The sequence below is a fragment of the Rhodamnia argentea genome, chromosome 5 (genome assembly GCF_020921035.1).
Source record: "Rhodamnia argentea isolate NSW1041297 chromosome 5, ASM2092103v1, whole genome shotgun sequence".
NCBI classification, from domain to species: Eukaryota; Viridiplantae; Streptophyta; class Magnoliopsida; order Myrtales; family Myrtaceae; genus Rhodamnia; species Rhodamnia argentea.
Genome location: NC_063154.1, coordinates 4,560,933 through 4,580,940, shown reverse-complemented (window position 1 = coordinate 4,580,940; position 20,008 = coordinate 4,560,933). Strand labels below are relative to the sequence as shown.

Below are 20,008 nucleotides of genomic sequence, written 5' to 3'. Positions count from 1 at the left end.
AAAATTTTAAAAATATTTTTTTTGAAAAAACAATCAATTTTATCTCTCATAAAGATGAATAAAAAAATTTCATCACTCGCGAAAATATTAAATGTAAATTATTGTAAATAACGAAAATATTTTTTATTTCTTTCATTGATTAAATCTTTTTTAAGAAAATCTTTTTAAATTATTTATTTGTAGCGAAACAAAAGGAATTAAGCAATTAAGAAAAAATAAAACGGTTTTCGTGAAACAATCTTTATAACTGTTGGATGAACAGTATTTTGATTTTCCTAGTATAACATCTTACAAATTACAAAAAGAAGGCTACATAGCTACATAACTCTTCAGCTTTGATCCGAATCACACCCAGAACTCTGGGCAAACATTTACTAATCTAGCTGTTTTGTCCAGTCAAATGGTTCCCAATCTTGCACGAAACTCGCGACCGCTCGCTTCTGTGTGTCCGCGGATTCGGACCTACGGCGCCGGTGCATGTCTTCCTCGGGCAGACGCATCATCCCTCTTATCACGTCAAGGCCAAGGCTGCTCTTGAAATCCTTCTCGTCGTCGATCACGTGAACGAAGCCCCTGTTCAAGCCGAACTCCACGTGGAAGTACGGGAAGTCCTTTGGAATGGAAGCCCGCAATCCCTTCACGCTGGTGTCGATGAGTTTCTTGGCATTGTGCTGGCTCCACTCATCTTCGGCTTCGTCGATTGCCTGGAACAAGCCGTCATTAGGGTCGAGAAATAGCACTCAGATGATTACAATCCACGTCTCAGCAACAAAGAAACATGGGTTTATCCGCATTAAGCACGAGCTTTTAAGCGGGATCAGCATGGAGCATGAGACCCAGTTGAAGTAGGATTGAATGAAAATGGACAGCGAGGCTCAGAGCATATGTAGGGTTCACATGCAAGTCAATCTCAAATAACATCGGATGACGAAATGCGACTAGTGGTTTCATTCATCAACGCAGTAGGCCATTTACAAACTCAAGAATTTCTAAGCCAGATACTCATCCTGGAATTTCTAGCTTGGTGAAATACAAAAGGGACCAAGAACAAAGAAACAAGTAAAGCATCCAAACAGTAAGACAGATATATTTAGAAGCAGTGTACCAACTGTCAATTACCTTTTTGAAGTAAAGAGGAGCCTCGTTTGCGACTTCTCTCGGTAACGGAAGGCACTCGATCAGACAGTGGCGCCGTTGCTGCGCCAAACCCATCACAGTCTCAAGAAACACAAGATCCTTCTCTTGCTTTGCAAACATCATAATCAGGCACTTCTTAAAGTTCCGGATCTCTTCCCACACATTATCATCGACATTTCTTGTGGATGATTCATGCTGGAGTAATATCGATTTATCAGTAAGGTCTCAAATTGAAAAGATTGTTGCAAACAAAAGAGATTGACAAGCAAATTGTACATGAGAAGAAGTGATTTAGGCAATTTGCGGTACATCCGTTAGCAATAAATGCTGATAAAGCCAGGCCTAGATGTGACTGCCCCCAAATTGTATCGATGACTGGCAACAATATTTCAATTGCAATCAGGACTCTCCTAAAACAGTAATGAGTACTATCTGGGCATCCTTGTTGACAAATCGATCGTTGTCCATAAGAAGCAACAGCATTTCCAGGCATTGCATATACAGGCTCGTAAAAGAAAGTGCCACCAAATCTTAACAAAATGTAGAAACTGTGAGCGAAGTGCAAAAGAAAGCACACCTGCATTGTGACTATGCAGCAATGGCCAGGCACAACAGGCTGCTGCAGTGGCAGCATCAAGTACGTGAAGTTCGCAATTGAAACAACTAGGTGTCTTGGTCTATTTGGATTCTCAAAGCAGTAAAAGCAGCGCTCCTGCTGAGTCAAGATGCGCTTTGCCAAAATGCTACTCTGGGTGGACTTCTGGTCCTTGCTAGGCGCTTTCTTCTGAGACCTTTTCCTTGGGGGACCATCAAAATCATATTCATCATCTGCTTGGCCCGAGGTACTATAACGTCTATTTTGCGTTATTGTTTTAGCTAGATGCCTGTCGGCATCATCCTCCTCATTCCGCTGACGAGATACATCATATAAAACATTCCTGGACACAAATCAAAGCAGGAAAGACGTATCATAAACATGAATGACAATATTAATTGATCCAACATATGATTTACCAAAACATATTCATACAGAAAAAGAGGAAGAAAGGTAGGTGGTGAGACCCAAAAAAAAAAAAAAAATTCTCCACTTCAGCTAACAAAATCCCACTCCCATTAGTTTCATCAGTCACTTTTTAGTTTGATGTTTCATTCTGTAGTCAATCAGAGAAGAAAGACAGTAGGATGGACCTTAAATTTGAACTAGAGGGCAAAACAAGAGCAGACAAAAGCATGATAAAGTCTCACCTGTTTGTGCCTCCATCATTCTGCGATTTAAGTGAAGAATCAGTAGTAAGCTGCTTATTTCTCAAGTTCTCCACTTCTTGCTGGCATAGAGGAAAAATCGGAACAAATGCATGTTAGATCCACTGGTCTGACTTGGGAAAAGAAGAAATACAATCTTTTGAAACCCTCCTAAGGCGTGTTTGTTGTATAGATCAGTAGGCCCAGTCATAGTTTACCACTCACCACACTGCAATCTAATAAACCACCTTAAAGATTGATCTAGTACAAAATCAACATGGCAACAAAGATTTGGTTGACTGCAGGAACTCAAATGAAATACACAGAAAAATATTAAACATCAGGCTCCCCCTAAATGACTGAAAAACAAGAAAATTTCTAATCCATGTCGCAAGCTACCACATTCATCATCAGAAAAACTGACGTGGTTACCTTTGAAAAAATGCAGCAGACTTTCTGAGAAATAAGCAATGACTTGCAGGCTATTGACTTTGCAAAAGAGGAAATTCACAAAAATCAATTATCTTTAAACTACACAGTTCACACTTGTGCATCTAACAGTTCAAGTTCTGGGGCAACAGGAGAAGAAAAATATTGGAAAAAAGCTGTCAAATCTTTTATGTTAGTTATAAAACAGTCCATGCTAGTGAATTAGGAAAATAAACATGCAGAAGTCTCTAGGCCTTCTTTCATCCAAAATAAGTCCTGGACGTTGGTTTCAAAAAGGAAGGATGCATAAAGAAGTGCAGCATGTAAAACTCTCATCACAAGACAAATACAACTCATTCACATTTTTTCCCATCCCTGCTTACATGACAAGTATCAAGCAAGCATCCATGGACTCCCTAGTCATTACATCCTTTACAGTGCAAGCGTCTCCACACACGAAAAATTGCATGAGCATACATACATAAAAGCAAACAGAGAAAGAGGAGACTGCATGCAATCTTCAGTAAAAACACACCAAGAGTGAAGATGCACAATCAGAATTTGGAAATGTCAACTAACCAATAGTTTCTCAGCTTCGTCGTGCTTTCCTTTCATGCGAAGCTGCAACGCCTTAGCAGCCAACTGGTTTGCACTTAACCCCTCATTCACTTGGCTAATGGCTTCACAAGGCTTATTTTCTTCCAACAAGTCCATTTTCCTGCCAAGTGCTGGTTGTGAAGATGAAGAATCACCGGACACGTTTCTCTGTTGACCACAGGCTGCTTGCATGAAGCTTCCATCATTAGAATACTTGTTTAAATTGGACATGGCAGCGGATATGAGCTCAGCATCAGCATCCCTGGCAGATGGATTTTGACCTCTGCGCTTTCTCCAGGATAATGAGTCATCGACTTTTGGTACCCGCATGTCAAGATTGCGAACAGAGACATCCTTCAAATAATTTCGTGTATTCTGATAATCATCAGAAAACAAGATTATGAAACTGTTCTTAACATGTTTCAAAGAAGTCTTATGACTTGTAATCCAAAATAAAAATTTAACAAAGATTATGAATATGCTCTTAACATGCTTCAAAGAAGTCTTATAACTTGTAACCCAAACTAAAATTTAACAAGATACAAGTGGAAAGAAGAGCAGAAAAAGCATTCCCGCTCTTCATTTTTGGCAGATACCTTCTTACTATTTCCTTCTTCTTCATTCAGTCCAGCCGTTTGTTGCTCTTCCATTAACCCTCTCTTTCTGTTCCTTATAGAATCCAAATGAGCACGAGAAGGAGCAGCTCTATGAGATGCAGCGGAAACTGCCAGATGACCCAGGGACCCCCAACGTTCAGCCACAACCTGCACAATGAAATTGGATGAGAAGTTCAAAACTCGTTTCCAAAGTTAAGACATATGCTTGTGACAGGTGCATACCTCCTCAATATTTCGTCCATCCCTAGCTGCCTGCTCTTTTGCTCGTTTTAAGGCTTTCAGCCTCCAACTTGCACCTCCATCCCCGACAACTGATGAAGGCATATGCCGGTCTCCACCAGATTTCGGTCCATCTTCTTCTGGATAACCACTTCCACTATCCTTAAAGTAAGGATTTAACTCCCTTGGATTTACCTTCATTGCCTGGTGGAACAACAAATCATTTACATGAAAAAAATAAAAAATTTAACCACAAAAGACAAATAACAAGTGAACAAATGCATTAGATAAACAGACATATGCATAAGCAGGTTAATCACTGCAATGAATTAAGTCTAAATAAACAACCAACTAAAACATAAGTACAATTCCATAATTGCAATCTATAGAACACCCAAATATCAGAACAAAAAACCATCTTCTAAAATGATCAAGGAAAGCAAAAGAAGAGGGAGGCAACGTAATACGCTGGACCATCCCCTGCTAGTGAATTTTCAATTACTTGATGAATAAACCGAAGCTCGTCCTGAAATTAAATTGAAACTCCTATACCCAGCCAATTGACGATTCTCATTTACAAAGAACTTCTAATGATCAAGTCATTTTCCACCCTCATCAAGAAAAACCAAAAGGGATAGAATTACAAAGGGCAGAAAGTATAAATACTGAGTCCAGACAGATGCTGTGGCACGTTTCCTAGCATAAATTTGGACAATGGTAAAATCAAATGGTATCAAAGCACAGGTTCATGGTAGCAAAGCACAAGCAAGAGTGCAATTCTTTATACCACGTGAAATTGTTACTCTGTCTATTTTCGTGGTATAATGCTCTAGTCTCCGGTTATCTGTTGGATGTGGTGCCTTTCACCTTCAACGTTTCACATGTAAACCGAGCATAACATGTTAAGGACAGTGTTCAACAGATGCCAAATATGGATTATGGTCACACTACTACGGTGGAAATGCAGATAGCTAAGTTCTACAGATCAGGCCCTTAATTTAGACAGCCATGTGGATCTATTTGGCATCTCAATAGAAAGTTCAGAATGATTTTTTTCTTAAAAATGTAGAAGAGGTTAGAATGAGTTCTAGGTACCTCTTCATTCGCAGTTTCGAACAGCTCTTTATCAACACTTATCACTGGGCTTCTCTCAGTCCTTTGTTCAGGCCTCAGCATCCATTCTAACCCCATTTCTCTCCTCACAATTTTCTGGTCATCAAAATCACCCTCGGCTGCGTTCTGATGAGCTCCTTCCTTCCCCCTTTTCTGTCCATCTTTCTTACTACCTTTTTGATGTTTCTCTTTCCTAACATCACCCTCAAAGCTATCAAATTTTTCAGAACCTGAAGAAGAAATAAGATCCTCAGTAGTCTTCCTCCCACTTTTGCTTTTCCTCTTCCTTCTCTTAGATCCACCATCTGATTCTTTAGCGTCAATCTTCTTCTTCTTCTTACGGTCATAATGCCTTCTTTCATCTCGTGGGGAGTCGTCATCGCTGCTTCCACCTGAACAAGCGGACGAGTACTCTTCTGAGGAGTACCACTTCTTCCTCCTAGGCACCTTCTTTATTTGCTGGAGCTCCTCATCATCTGAACTCTCGTATTTAGAGCCTTTCTTCTTTCTACTATATTTTTCCTTCCTACTGCCAGATCTCTTCCGACCCTCCGCTGCAGAATCCGAGCTTTCACCTCGTCTCTAAAGGTAGACAATGACAATAAAATAGAGGACAATGACAAACAATCAGTCTCCTTCTTGACTCAAAACACTGAAACTCAAGATATAAGAAAAAGAAAATGAAAGGATAGAGAGCTAAGACCTCATCAATCTGGTCACGAGGAATCAATTTGACTCCGGAAAGCATTGGTTCTTACTTCACTCCTCGCGCAACACTCACTAAATCTGTCTAAAACAATTTTAAACTAGAAAACCCTACAACCACAACCGAAAAAAAAAAAATCAGAAATCTCGCGCTTGTTAGGCATCATACACTTTTTTTCTCCATTCAATCTGATGCACTGAAGATCAATCATTTCAAATACCGAAAAACAATCCAAATGGATACACGAAAAGCACATCGCGACAGTGAAATCTCCGATTCACATGGATAAGCAGCAAAAGGGCGGAAACACAATCAACAATCAAACAAACCTAAACACCACGCATCGCCTATCGAGCTTGCATCGTTCAAGCCCCTATCACGTTCCAGCGAAACAGTGCCGACGCTCAATTTCGCCAGAAATCAAAGCAGGGAATAGAGGGAGCCAGGAGCCAGAAGCCAGCGCAATCGAATCGAATACCCGGAGCTCCGCGAAACTGCAAGTCGAAGCGAAGCGGAAGCTGCGAAGAATTGAAAGAGAATGCGACGGCGAGTCGGAGAAGTAGGCGTCGGAGAGCCGCGCTATTTATCTGCCAAAACGCAAGAGCCAAATCTGCGTTTCGATGGCCGGAATTGGATCGGGTCGGCAGTTACTAGTTCCGCAAAGTCGGTTTGAGAAACCGGGCTTTGATTTTGTGACTTTTGAATTTAGGAATTTAAAATGAGGCATGTCAGATAGATATCATATCGGATTAATGGCAAATCAAATAAGATTTAGTTTCAAGTCAGACCAACTTGACTTTAGCAACCCAAAAAAAAAAAAAAAAGGGCCGGATCAACTCGAGTTGATAGCGATTTCAATACAGAATGTGACCTATTCGCATTTCGATCTCACAAGCCAGCAAATTCAATTCACATGTCAATTCCATTGAGTGATGCTCAAAGAGACAGATGACTTGCTTTTAAGTTTTTTGTGCCACAAGTTTTTTTTGCGATCAATCAAGTCAAGATTATGAAATCGAAAGGTTGATCCGTTCGGAAATCTTTAGATTTATGTGATTCCCAAAAAAATAATAACTTTTTTCCATATTGAAAGTATGTATTATCCAAATTGAAAACTGCGAGCTTTCCTTTTCTTTTATAGTATCCATTGAAAAATAGTCTCAGAGATTAATCGATCGATCATAATTAGAAAAATTAATTTCGGTAAAGCCATATGATGTCGTAAATTTCTCTGTAGTTTTTGGTTGTGGATAGGCATGGTGACAAGTTGAGACTTACCTCAAGGTTCAGCTCAGCTCTGTCTTGCTCAATTATCATGTACAGTGACATTTTTCTTTTTGCTTACTAACTAACTCTTCTATGCTTTTCTAATTAGCTTGCTTTTTTTTTTATAAATACATACTTTTTCTATTGTTAAAACCACGCCAGCTGCTCACGTCGAAATTGCACGCCAACTTTTTTGTCACGTCGGCGACTCGACAGGACCCAATGATGTTTGATGAAAATGTTAAAACTCAAACAATTTAATGAATTGACGGCGACGGATGACTTGAGTTAAAAGCACTTGGCACGATTCGTATTAAATTTACGCAAAAATAATGGTACGATAACCGTAATTTAATTTATCTTTATAGATCAAAAGAGCACAATATCAGCATGTGCCCTATACAAAAGAATGAGAATCTGAAGTGTTCTTCGTATGAATCATATCAAAATACAACAATTGAGATAAAAAAAAAAAGCCATCTCCAAGTGAATAATATAATATGATAATTATTGTAATAATAGCAATGATGCTGAGATTTTTTTCTATTTCTGTGTGCTAAGACTAAGAGATGGGAACAAACGTGCCCACATAGCCAATCCCAGCAACAAAGAAGGTGAAGGACTGAAGGAAGAGGTAGACGAAGTAGCGGTTCTTGCCGTGGGCCAAGTCGTAGCATCCGCAGACGAAAAGGTAGGCACCAACACAGAGCTCCAGCACATGGACTCTGTTCATCACCGAGAGAAAGATCGAGATCAAGAACGGATGATGAATTCAAAACGTGTCACTCGAACATGTAACTGATGCACATGGATTCAAAATGGGTTTGGCTCTTGGGGTGATATGGTTAGTGAAAAGCTGTCACCTTTGTCCGATCCAGACGCGAAGCCGCCTGTGAGCTTTGCCGGACTTCGTCTTGAGCGCGTCGCCCAGTTTCTGCGTGACGACCCACTCGTTCACTCGCCCCACCTCCAGCAGCCCGATGAAGGTCGCCTTGGTCCGGTGCAGAGCCATCACGTTCTCGAACAGGACCCAGAACACCAGCAGATGAAGTGACCTGCCAACAAAATTGTGCACACGCATTATCTTCTCGAACTCGGTTTCTCTGACTGGTGGAACTATCGATCCGCGAGCTGATGTAAAGGCCGAAAAGTCGACCGCGGGATGTTTGTCGCAGCCATTTTGGCATTGGAATTGTCAAATGGTTTCATCGAGCTTGGATCTAATACTAAGGTGCGTAATGGATGAAGGGCTGTGGGAAGTAGTAGTGACCTTGGAGTACCAACTGCATTCAGGATGGTAACAGTGCAGGGGATATAGACAGCCCCCCATTTGGGTACTTCTACTTCCGGAACCAGCACGGTGGCCGGCATGACGATGCAATAGAACACGAATGTGACGATGTGGGCCACGATCTTCCGGACGAAGAAAAAGCTGTATATCACGTAGAACTTCTTCCAAAGGGACACTTTCTGCGAAAGCCGAACCAAAAAAAGAAAAAGAAAAAGACAGCAAGTCTTGTTCAGTTATTCATAGCGAACCCTTGCATCAAAAGATTAAGGAAGGTGAGTAAAATTCAACCTTGTTCCTGATGATTTCCCCGGCCATTTTCCGGAAGAGATTGGCGGGGCCACAAGACCACCGATGCTGCTGGTGGCGGAACGCCCTGAACGTGCTTGGCAATTCACTCTTCACCTGCAGCCGAAAAACAACTTATGATCACAATCTTGAAGTGAAGTTGCAACAAAATTAGCGGAAGAAACGGTGAACAGAAAGATTAACTGTAAATGAACCTGGTTAAAGTTCTTTGCATGGGGATAATTCAATGACAGATGATGTAGACAGAACAGTGTGGTCCAAAGGAAGGACAGTAAAAAGAAAGTGTGTGAGATGCACATAGTTCATGTCATGACAGTAATAGAATTTGCTTGGAGAACACTCCCCAGATGCATAGGGCTTTGCTTGTTCAAGCAGTGACCAGGTCACTCACTGTGGCCCAGCATAGAGTGCAGTGACAACCACCAGATGGACAATTTGAAATCATTGCTCTCTCCTTGTGCCAATATGCAAGAACTTCTCCAATTTCAATATGGTGTTCTTGACAAATTGGATTTCATTTGATAAATCCCATTAATGGCAAGTCAACCATCCACTGTTTTTCACCTCCCTAAATGAAAAACCTGACCCCATTAGCTCCTTCTTGTGAAAATTTTCACTGACTACTTCTGTTGTGTTCAGTTATACTAACTGTGCTAATTGTCCCTTTTTGAGAGTTAAGCTGCAAAGGTTTCTAGATGATCTCCTCGATGAATGCTTAATTACAGGCAAAACGGCACCTTGATGTCACTGACATAGACGAATTTCCATCCTTTGAGACTAGCCCGCACAGCCAGATCCATGTCCTCAACGGTCGTTCTGTCTTTCCATCCTCCTGCCTCGTTCAGAGCCGAGATCCTCCACACCCCGGCCGTCCCTGGATTCATGGCACGTTCAAACACCTCAAACCTCGAGACCAAATAGCTTAATACCAGAACCAACAACACAAACAACAATAGTGCCGTGCATTTCTATTGAAGGTAACAGAATGCTAGCAAAAGAATTGATGAACTAACCGTTGAAGCCGAAGAAGGCATAGGTTGCAGAGCCCACTTCCTGCTCCACGGTGAAGTGGTAGTCTAGTGACATTTCTTGCATCCTCGTCATTAAGCATTCATCAGAATTCACTGCAACACCATCAAGAACACTGTCAGCTGTGAAGCCTTGAAATTAGAAGAGGTGAAATATCTACTTTTTTTTGTTATTAACTATCTCTTCTTCGATGACTAATCGGAGATGATGGCTACATAAGTCACCAACAACATTCATATCCATACGGAGGCATCCATGGAGAAGAGACATCAAGAAAGAGGAGAAAATGTGTTAACTTACCGAACTTCCACCGAGCTTGGACGAGCCCGATTTCCAGGTTGTGGACTAAGAAAGGTATGGTCCGCCACAGAAAATCGGGCTCAGGTTGGAAATCGGCATCGAAGATCGCCACATAGTCGCATTGTTTGACATAGCTGTGCTTCATGCCTTCCCTGAGTGCCCCGGCTTTGTAACCTTTCCTGTTGTCTCGAATCTCATACTTTATGTTGATGCCTTTGCTCGCCCATCTTTGGCACTCTAGTTTCTTCAGCTCCTGCACAAGTTTCAGTTCAACCAAAAAGGCGAGAAATGAAATTCAGATGTCAATGAATCGGGAAAGGCGCAATTTTTCTTTTGGCGAAGTAGATCGACGACATATATGCAGGATCTAATTCAGGACAACTTTTTGTGACCCATGCAGGATCAACAGGGGAAAGAAACTTAATGATCTTTCATCTCTTCGAACCGCAGGAAATTAAGCATATGTACTTTCAACAATATGACTCTTTCTTTACCAATGCTTGGGGATAGGGACTTGACTGCTGATTAGAGCAAGAAAGTGTAATTTTGAGGTAAATGTTCAATACATCAAAGGGAAGGACCAGGGCCACATGAATGACACCTGTTTTGTGAAATCTCTTAAGCCTTCTAGCGAACATTCTTGTAGTATAACCGGTGAACATCGTGCTCAAATAGACCCGAAAGACAATAAGAACAGAAGTTGACGTAAGAACGAGTTGCTGATTAGCCTAGCAGAACCTTAATAGCCGGGTCTGTTGAATCGTCAAGAATTTGTATTATGATCCGATCAGCTGGCCACGAAAGCCCACACGCAGCTCCAATCGATAGCTGGTAAACCTGCCGAGAAAACCAACCGTTAATCATTAAAGAAAACCATTTAAATTAGACGCTAAAACCATGTATGCATGGAGAGATTGGAAAGTAGCAACAAGGCTTTCAAGGACTTATATTTTCATGGAACCGAACATCTCTTTAACATACATCAGAAAACTAATAAGGAAAGGTTGAATCTTTGCAGGAAGAGAACCAAGAGATCCAAAGAAAAGGAATTTTCCGTATACCTCTTTCTCGTTGTACATGGGGATTTGCACTAGCACCATGGGATAAGATGAACTCCCAGCCTCGATGTCGTCCCTCATTGCGTCCCACTTGTACTGCTTCTCAGGTCGCTGCCGAAGCAGCTTGATGAAGAAGATAACGATCCCCATGTAGACCCTCTCCACAAACAGCATTGTGGACATCACCAAGCACACTACCACCAATACCTTCAGCAATGGAACTATCAGAGGCTCTCTAGTCTGTTGCAAGACCAGCCTGATTTGGCCCAAGAAGCCGTCCGGGACAGAGAACATCGGCGGGCGGTCCATCGTAATAGATGTATAAATAAGCAGCTCGAAGGGGGAGAGAGCGCAAAGAAGCGTAACTCGATGGACAAGGAGAACGGTGAAGTATGTCAGCGCTTATATAATAAAGTGCTGGATTCTATACCCCACAGAAAACGTTGCTGTTTTTCCTATTCTCTCCTCCTCCTTTTTCTGGCTCTGTGGTGCTGAAGTTGGGAGTGATATTCGCTTCTGAGTTACGTTTTGGACAAATAGGCAAGAGCTGGACTAGTAGAGTGAGTGGAACAAGCAAGAACAAAAGGCAAAGAAAGCGAATGCAAGCCCTTACAGAAGAAGTGCACGTAAATTCTGCATGATAACTCAGGATTGCCCGAAAGAGAAAAAAGCTGACACCCAAGTGAGCTCTTCTGATCACAACAACACCCACTAGAACAAAAACCCAACTTCAGATCCACAGAGAGAGAGAGAGAGAGAGAGATGATGATGATGTCAATGGGTTCTTGGCATCACCCACTTAGAAGAAGATGCTTCTTCTTCTTTGTCTCTCTCTCTCTCTCTCTATATCACCGGGAGCTATGCAGAACAAAAATGGAGGGAGTGCATATAAATAAGAACTTCTCAGAGCTGCGGGAAGAATCGAGTCAATGAAGACAGGGACCGTGGATCCGAAATAGAGGAGATATGCTGTCAGATAAAGCCAGCAAGCTTCTTCCTTTTGCCCCTTTCCGAAAGAGGAATTCGCTTTGAAAATGTTGAGCAAGACATTTTGGAGGGGGGGGGGAGGTTAACACCTTGTTTTCCCATTCATGAATAGCCTCTCTTGGGTCGATAACCCATAACCAACACTCAAAAGATAGTTTGCCCGTCCCTCTCGGCCTAGTGAGGCGCTTCAATGATCATCATCAGTAGCCGATCGAAGGTTGGAACTGAAGGCGAATAGCCCTTTGTATGGTTCATCGGTTCCTCTCCATCGTCGTCGTCGTCCATCTTCGAGCGAAGCGATCCGCAATGCCGGATTTCTCATTTTAGCTCTCTTTTTTTCCTGAGAAAAAGGGATTCATTCATGCATCTCAAACGAGCTCATATCTTGCTGCATGTTGCATTTCATATGGGAACGACTCACTTGGAGAAAATGTTGTTTACGCGGTGACCATATTCAAATCATGTGAAAATATGGTTAGTGCATACTTTGTTCCCACCACGGATGGTTTCGATCTCCATCCCGAGGAATTCGTCTTTAAGTGGGAGTTATGGTGGTGGATTTCTGCGCCAGTTGTTCTCCAAACAGCCCGCTACATGCAGCTGCATTCTTAGGTTATAAATTTATCAACAAGCAAAAAAGATGAAAAAAAAAAAAGAAGAAGGGAAAATATCAATGATCATTCTGGCTTTTATATCTTACATCGATTTGCATCATCTCTTTTGGAAAATGGGCAAAGAGGTAATTAAGTGGACAAGTAAATTTTGGAGGAAAAATTACCAAAAAAGTTTAAAACCTATTGTGATTGTGTCAATTCAAGACCGAACTTATTTTTTGTGCCAATTCAATTCTTCCGGCCAACTTTGGCCAGCCGATGCTAACATAGATGCCGACATAGACGTAAAGAATTTTTAATAATATTTTAATATTTTTTTGAATTATTTTTAAATTTTTTTCGTTTTCTTCTTTTCTTTCTTTTCTTCTTGTTTTCTTCTCCTCCTTCCTCCGGGGGAGGTAAGCCTCGCCTAGGTGGAGCTGCGCCACCGTTGCTAGGTGAGGCCGACCTCGCCATGGCTGTCCGAGCCCAAGCTTGCCTAACGACGATGAGGCTCAACCTTGCCAGATTTGAGCAAGGTTTGCCTCACCGTCCCAGGGCAAGGTCTCGGCCTTGCTATGGTTGGGTGAGCTTGGCCTCGCCTAGCGACGGCAAGGTCCGGCCTTGCCATGGCTGGGCGAGCTCAAGGCCACCATGGTTGCCTAAGCTAGCCCAAGAAAGGTGGCGAGGCTGACCTCGCCATCACTGGCTTTGGCCTGCGGCCGATCGCTAATCCAACAACCAGCTAAGAAAGGAGGAGAAGGAAACGAAAAGAAAAAGTAAAACAATAAAAAAAATCAAAATATTACTAGAATTTGTCCACGTCATTGCCACACATCTACATCAGCACCTACTGATCGAAGTTGGCTGGAAGGATTAAATTAGCATAAAAAATAATTTTATGACTAAATTGATATAATTACAATAAGTTTTGGACCTTTTCTTTTTTGTGTGTGTGTGTGTTAATTTTCCCAAATTTAAGATGATTATTCTGCAACCGACCATCCTTGATGAAGCCAATTAAAACCGATTACTCGATGAGGCCCTGAACTAAAAGCTTTTGTCAACGATGGTAGGAACCAGGAAGCAAAGCTGCTAGTAGACAAAGCTATGTCATTATCATCATTCACGACTATGAAGTGACTTTCTAGTTGTCGATTATTCCGTGCTTCAAAACACATGAAAAACCCGTAATATTTCCGATTAACCCGTTTCCAGGTGCAAGACCTCGGGTCTATGAGCGAAGAAAATCGACACGAATCCGGTTTCCAAATTCTAACTCGGAAGATTCTGCTCATCAGATTATTCACGTGAAGCTTTAAACAAGTTTGAACTGATATCGAATACCCGTGTTCGGTTTGCGATTTCTATATATAGAGAATGTGATTGATAACTTGAGGTTGTATGTTGTCCCTTTCTTGTGACAGAGTGAAGAAGAAAACCATTGGAGTCGACCTCTAGAATTAATTTTGCAATAAAGTGGTAGATGGAGAATGAGGTGGAATGTCTAACTCAGAAAATGTGGAAGGGATTGGAGCATGTTGTGCAAAGCTCTCTTCACAATATTTCTACTTGGCAAGTCTTTGTCCATGATTCCATTGCTCTAAAACACATCTTCCCTTGTGAAAAGGAAGGGAAAATCGCTTGAACGCTGCTGGATTCTCACTAAAATTACAACGACAATTCCTTTCATGTTCCCGAAATTACCCCGCCTCCTCCCTCGCGCTCGGGAAGTATAGACCTCTCGCCGCCTTTATTCCCAAGTCAGATGGATAGAAGGACATATATATATACACGCGTCAAAAGTATGATGCCCGCGTCGTGGGCGAAGATGCTCGCTCGAAGTCAAAATTTAACTTAGATCTGGTCATTTTCCGGGAGTCGGCGATTAACTGAAGAATGTGTTGCCACGTGGTTCTTGATCCTCATCAAGGGTGCCAATCAGGAAAAGGATATGCCGAGCCCGTACAGGTCGATGACACGAACGGCTTAACTATGCGGGCTGGCTGTTTACTGTTTAGAAGGGGTGAGATGTGCCTTCCCATCCGTCCACAACAGAGAAAGAACGACGTCATTTTGATTAGATTTGGTCGCACCATCCACGACAAAGATAGTCTCTTTAAGGTGCGCTTCAAGGGTTTTAAGGGCTAAGATTTATCGTCCATGTTGACTCTTTTTTTGGGCATTTCGCAGAGCTATCTGGCTCCTTTTATTAGCTCGTAGTCAATTCATGAGGATCGCTTTCTCAATTACTGGCACAGCTCAGTGACGCTTGTTTCACTCTTTTTTCTCTTTTCACTCGTTCAATGAGCGCATTAAAAGAAAAAGCCGAACCGTCTCAAGAAACACAATACAAGAATTCAAGGATAAGTATTCCCTACAAGAATACATTTCACCAACTAAGTATCGAATTCTCAGGAGAGCCGGGGCTGGGGACGCGGGAGTGAGGGAGGAGCAGGGTTTTTCAACCGGCATATATTACATAGCACACACAATAATAGCTTCTAATATAGAAATAGGATAGAACCAAAAGAAAAAGAAAACGTGGTGTCCAATTAAATTAAAATACGCTTCAGCAAATAATAAATTGTATAAATCTTACGGAATTGGCGGAAAAATTAACAGTCTTAATGATGTGCCTTACATGAACCCGAGCCCACAGGAAAGAAATAAGATGCCCTTCTCAATTCATCAAGCTGCAAATGAAAATCAGGAATATGACGGTATATAAAGGTTTGATGGCTGGAACTGATTCTACTCGTCCATTCTCGAAGACAAAAGAGCCAAGTCTCTCAAGGTTTCAGGTACAACTTGATGGCACTGCTAGAGCATTTTGATCAATGGCTCCATGAGTCAGGTACATTTTCTTCTGTGAGGGAACTATGAAACATCCCATTGACAGAATTTAGAGCCATTCTCGTCAAAATACTGACATAAGTATCAATCGTCAGCACAAAGTCGGGAAATATTACAACCTGAAAGTGTTCGATATCAGCAGTTGCGAGTTGCTCAATTGAGACAACAGAAATTCCGGGCTTGCACTTGCTGCCGGAATTCACATGAAGCCAAACTAAGAGAAGATCCATAGAACTCTAATGAAAAGTTTAGTTTAGTTAAAGACCAGGCTTCGTTTCTTTACAGATTCAGTTGTTAGCGCGCAAATAAGTAGTCTCCGTCCGCACGATGGAAAACCCTCATGCCATAGAAAGCATACACTCAAGGGTAATCAGCCAAAGGGCATGTGAACTTACCCTTCTTCAGATTCTGATGTTACACAGATTGGATGGCTCAAGATCAAATAACCTTTCACTTCAAGTGCTCCAACTAATTTTTCAAGTTCGTTATCATTCCCACCAGCATACAATACTTTTTTTTAAGCTGATTGCTAGGTTTACTGCCACAAGCAAGATCCAACAATTGGGATCCCTAAACTTAGAGCTCAGGTTTAGTACCCAGGGGAATGCAATTTTCACCAGACAATAGACTAAGATCTAAATATCACATTTCCATCCTAGCATCTTTCAAACGACAAAACAACACGTCATCCTGGAAACCAAAATAATATTTGTCATTAGTCAGGACTGGGGTGCAGGCATTTCTCCACAAACCCAGCTTCATAGTCATCGAATACATTAACATTGCCTCTACAATTTCATTTCCTCTAGCTAAACAGTGAGGGAGGAGGGAGACGAGATGTGATTGCTAAAACTCAAGGTAAAGGTGCTGAAATAATGGATCTCTGAAGAAAACTTAGATAACCTAACCCGTTTCTAGATGAAGACCACAAAGCAAAAGCTTTGCATTTCTTTCTATAGATAACCGAAGGCTTGTATTCATCAGAATATACTGAAAAAGGAAAGACAACACGGATGACATCTAGTAGCCAATACTTTGCCATCATATGGAAATTCAAGCAAATAAATTAGTACAAAAATCAAAGGATCTAAAACTTTGATCTTGAAATTCCTCTCTTCTTTCGTCTTCTTTTCTTAGCAAAGTGATCAGCTCCTAATTGAGAACTACCCATAAACAGGCTATCATTGTTATCAACACTCCACCCTTAGGTGTAGTACTCCTTTACAATAGTAATTGCAGTTGAAGAGGTATACTGTAAAATACACCATTATCATTTGGCATATATCAAACATACACAACACATCAGTACGACTTCCTAAAACAATCACTTCACAAGTCCTAGAGAAAAGCAGCATCTCATACAAAAGATGTTTTAACATTAAGCTGCACAAACCTTCAATAGCTTTTCTTCTTCTGAGGTGCAGACATTTGCAGACTGGACGATGCATGAACTAAGACTGGTGATGGAATCATCAAGAGACAATCTTTCAATAGGTCCATTCAGAAGATTTTGCATGGTTGCAGTGCACGGACAAGTAGGGCAATCATTGAAAACCACTGTACGAGGATTTCCAGAAATGAATTGTCTCACAGATTTGATCATATCAAGATAAGCGCCTTCAGAAAGAGTTCTAACTCCATCAACAACCTGCTCAAGAGGAAGAGAGTAATTTTAAAAAAAATAACAAGAAAATTAAGGCAGCTTGTAGTTGAACGACTAATATATACTAGAGATCAAGCAGCGAAAACTCGTGTGAAGTATGCGTAATAACCGAGAAGATCAAAAAGCCCCTCACAACATGCAACATTAAAAGCTTTATGAGAGTAACTGCCAAGAGGAAAATTGTGTTTCTCTTTTATTTGGGGGTTGGTTTTGGGTAGGGAATGATAGGAGTGGACTTTGTACCAGCAAGGACGTTTGAGAAATGTCAATGGCCTTCAAGGTAATAAGCTCCAAAAGTCTCTCAGGTGTCGACACGAGAAACTCGGGCTCACAACTTCTCAACCTGTTAAAAAAATAATTTTCAATAGAGTAATGGACGAACAGAACTCTTCTTCTCAACACACACATATTCATCTTCAATTTCATACATCACATTGGATTTTGTGATACGGCATAACTTTCAAAGAGACCTAGAAATTTCGAGACTAGGTTAAGGGAAAAAAGTACCCGTGAATTTGATGATCTATAGAGGCACCGGAATGTATACTCACGGTATGTATACCAAGAGCCTTCAAGGGCTTGCAAATAGCACGTACCTAACCATGAAGGAGTATTCAACATCAGTAAATGAGAATCGGTGTAAGCTGAAGCTTCTAATCTTCTAACAATTAATCAGTGTAGTATAATCACAGAACATGAGAAAACACTCACCTCAGCAGCTTTCTCAGCTGTTGGCACAAGATACAAAAGGAAAGGGCTGGTTAAGGATAGACCTTCTTTCTCCTTCCTTGCAAAAGCATCAGCAGCAATGGACACAATCCAGGCAATTTGTTCAGCTGAAATACAAACCCCACTCGTCTCTAGAATATCTTTGCCAGATGCATAAAGTTTCCAGAATTCGATTCCCCAGGCATTAACAAACAAAGGGTTGATCATGTCACCATTCTGAGTGTTTTCATGCCACAAGGCATCCTCCAATGTCTTCAGGCACAACGTAAGAAACTTAGAGGAACATGAGTTTTCCCAAGCATGACCTTGTTGACCTTGAGGACCGCTTTTCTTAATCACCTTACTGTCTGTATTACTTCTTTTCTCATGCTTACCATCAGAAGTTAGGTCTCTAACCTGCTCATTCTTGGGATGTCCAGCATTATTTCCTATATTTAGTACAGGATCAGCCCCATTATCATTCCTTTTCAAAGCCCCTTTCCTTGACTTGGCGCTCATCCCATTTTTGCTAGTTTTAGTCAAAGCATCCTTTCCATGTTGGTCATTGAATGGATCATCTGGAGTAGGAAGACTGAAACACATACCCTGTCTCACCATGATGGCACAACAAAACAAATTCCTGGTTCAGGAATCTATGAACACATTACCAGCACAACAAAAGGCACTAACAACTGCCACATGATGAAATGAAAAATTGCTCTGTCATGAGAATTTAAACGAAAAGTGCTAACATTTTTTCATATTCCGTATGGCAAACGAAGATTGCACAACTCCAAAGTCAATAGCCATTGGTGGGAAAGAGCTCGGTATCTGAGGTCAAATCATTAATCCCGAGATGATATCATTCTCGAGTCTCAAAGCAAATTGAGCACATGATAGTAGAAACAAACTAAATTGAGCACATTATTCTCGTGTACTGCCCTATTGACTGCAGCTAGAAGAGCACAACGCCTCAGAAATCTAGATTGTTAAACCTTAAGAATCATCACTAGCTCTCCTCGACACTACTAAGTTCACACTTTCCACAGCGAAACCAACTCGAGCGCAGACATCCATTGGCCGCAATATCCTAACTCGCATCGAATCACAGCTGAGCATCCTGAAGCAACAAAACTCGCTCCTATGGAAAAAAAAAAAAAAAAAACAACAACAACAACAACATTCCAGGAAACAAGTTCACGCGCTCGGAAAGCAAACTCCCCAGGCGTCCGCCATTTCCGAAGTATTCTGGCGAACAAAAAATACAGGATGAGCATCGCGGAATCGTGAAATCGAGTTCTACCTGGCACATGCGGCGCTTGCCGGACTTGCGCCGCTTCTTGGCGGCGATGATGGCGGCGACGCGAGCGGAGACAGCCGACGAGTCCTGTTTCTTCTGGAGCTTCTTCCTGTTCGCTCTGTTCTTCTTCCTCTTGACCGCGTCGTCGCCTTTTGCCATTGCAAATCAGCAGCCGCGAAGTTCGCGATGAGCGAGAAAGAGAGGCTCGCGACGGCTGTGCGCAAGTCGGCGGTTTTAAGTTGGTGCCTCCTACGATACAATAGCAGAGACCGGGCGGTTTGGGAATTCTAACACGATCTCGAGGGTAACTCCGTCAACTCCTTACGCTGGTACCTCGATTGAAGTTGGGCTGGGCTTTATGCCTCATCTTTATATGTAACAGGGCCCAAGAAATTTGGGCCTAAGAAAGGAACGGCGGAGGCCCATTCGTTTCGAGTTCTGGTCTCGTGATGTGTAAAATCCCACTTTGGGTCCCTGAAGTTATGCGATTTTTCCAAACGACTCCTCAAAACCTTTAATCTGTCTAATCAAATCCTTACACAACCTCTCTAATCAAAGTCCCTCCCGCTCCAAATCCAGGTAACTGGAGTT

General features: G+C 41.7%; 4 protein-coding genes across 13 annotated transcripts in view; all 4 read right to left on the bottom strand.

Moving 5' to 3' along the window:
* The window catches only part of LOC115749848, a 469,397-nt gene that overhangs the window by 311,730 nt on the left and 137,659 nt on the right, over positions 1-20,008 (bottom strand). The window lies entirely within an intron of this gene.
* Positions 210-6,769, bottom strand: LOC115752322 (CWF19-like protein 2). Of its 4 annotated transcripts, none has more exons than XM_030690470.2 (10): positions 6,539-6,769; positions 6,058-6,170; positions 5,337-5,936; positions 4,245-4,445; positions 4,002-4,169; positions 3,388-3,780; positions 2,383-2,462; positions 1,715-2,075; positions 1,120-1,332; positions 210-704 (listed from the first exon to the last, which is right to left on the bottom strand). In XM_030690470.2, the coding sequence occupies exons 2-10, from the start codon at positions 6,100-6,102 to the stop codon at positions 375-377; spliced, it is 2,391 nt and encodes a 796-aa protein (XP_030546330.1). In that variant the 5' UTR covers positions 6,103-6,170; positions 6,539-6,769; the 3' UTR covers positions 210-374. The 4 variants fall into 4 exon arrangements, with proteins under 4 accessions (XP_030546330.1, XP_048135085.1, XP_048135086.1 ...); XM_048279128.1 differs by having other exon boundaries at positions 6,058-6,144; XM_048279129.1 differs by having other exon boundaries at positions 6,058-6,140.
* On the bottom strand, positions 7,862-12,168 carry LOC115751707 (glucomannan 4-beta-mannosyltransferase 9-like). 2 transcript variants are annotated; one of them, XM_030689673.2, is made up of 9 exons: positions 11,314-12,168; positions 10,991-11,089; positions 10,253-10,505; positions 9,937-10,074; positions 9,661-9,797; positions 8,906-9,019; positions 8,597-8,796; positions 8,190-8,381; positions 7,862-8,051 (listed from the first exon to the last, which is right to left on the bottom strand). In XM_030689673.2, the coding sequence occupies exons 1-9, from the start codon at positions 11,617-11,619 to the stop codon at positions 7,889-7,891; spliced, it is 1,602 nt and encodes a 533-aa protein (XP_030545533.2). In that variant the 5' UTR covers positions 11,620-12,168; the 3' UTR covers positions 7,862-7,888. The 2 variants fall into 2 exon arrangements, with proteins under 2 accessions (XP_030545533.2, XP_030545540.2); XM_030689680.2 differs by having other exon boundaries at positions 9,937-10,047; positions 11,314-12,167.
* On the bottom strand, positions 15,473-19,684 carry LOC115751724 (probable ATP-dependent RNA helicase ddx5). Of its 6 annotated transcripts, none has more exons than XM_048279139.1 (7): positions 19,421-19,684; positions 18,121-18,723; positions 17,917-18,005; positions 17,653-17,752; positions 17,140-17,394; positions 16,765-16,766; positions 15,473-15,734 (listed from the first exon to the last, which is right to left on the bottom strand). In XM_048279139.1, the coding sequence occupies exons 1-7, from the start codon at positions 19,574-19,576 to the stop codon at positions 15,728-15,730; spliced, it is 1,212 nt and encodes a 403-aa protein (XP_048135096.1). In that variant the 5' UTR covers positions 19,577-19,684; the 3' UTR covers positions 15,473-15,727. The 6 variants fall into 6 exon arrangements, with proteins under 6 accessions (XP_048135096.1, XP_048135093.1, XP_030545559.1 ...); XM_048279136.1 differs by lacking the exon at positions 16,765-16,766 and having other exon boundaries at positions 15,473-15,586; positions 15,702-15,770; XM_030689699.2 differs by lacking the exon at positions 16,765-16,766 and having other exon boundaries at positions 15,473-15,770.

Bases quoted from the DNA above. Each gene is read 5' to 3' on its own strand.
- LOC115752322 (XM_048279127.1), bottom strand. From the start codon at position 6,102: ATGCTTTCCGGAGTCAAATTGATTCCTCGTGACCAGATTGATGAG. The intron at 2,463-3,387 runs GTTAGTTGACAT...CCTCTATGCCAG, and splicing joins ACGAAGCTGAGAAACTATTG to CAAGAAGTGGAGAACTTGAG. The intron at 2,076-2,382 runs GTGAGACTTTAT...ATTTGTGTCCAG, and splicing joins AATGATGGAGGCACAAACAG to GAATGTTTTATATGATGTAT.
- LOC115751707 (XM_030689673.2), bottom strand. From the start codon at position 11,619: ATGGACCGCCCGCCGATGTTCTCTGTCCCGGACGGCTTCTTGGGCCAA. The intron at 10,506-10,990 runs GTTCTGCTAGGC...AAACTTGTGCAG, and splicing joins CAACAGACCCGGCTATTAAG to GAGCTGAAGAAACTAGAGTG. The intron at 10,075-10,252 runs GTAAGTTAACAC...AAGGCTTCACAG, and splicing joins CCAAGCTCGGTGGAAGTTCG to CTGACAGTGTTCTTGATGGT.
- LOC115751724 (XM_030689692.2), bottom strand. From the start codon at position 19,576: ATGGCAAAAGGCGACGACGCGGTCAAGAGGAAGAAGAACAGAGCGAAC. The intron at 18,724-19,420 runs GTAGAACTCGAT...ATGGTGAGACAG, and splicing joins GCAAGCGCCGCATGTGCCAG to GGTATGTGTTTCAGTCTTCC. The intron at 15,936-17,139 runs GTTTGTGCAGCT...GAATTCCGGCAG, and splicing joins AAGAAGAAAAGCTATTGAAG to CAAGTGCAAGCCCGGAATTT.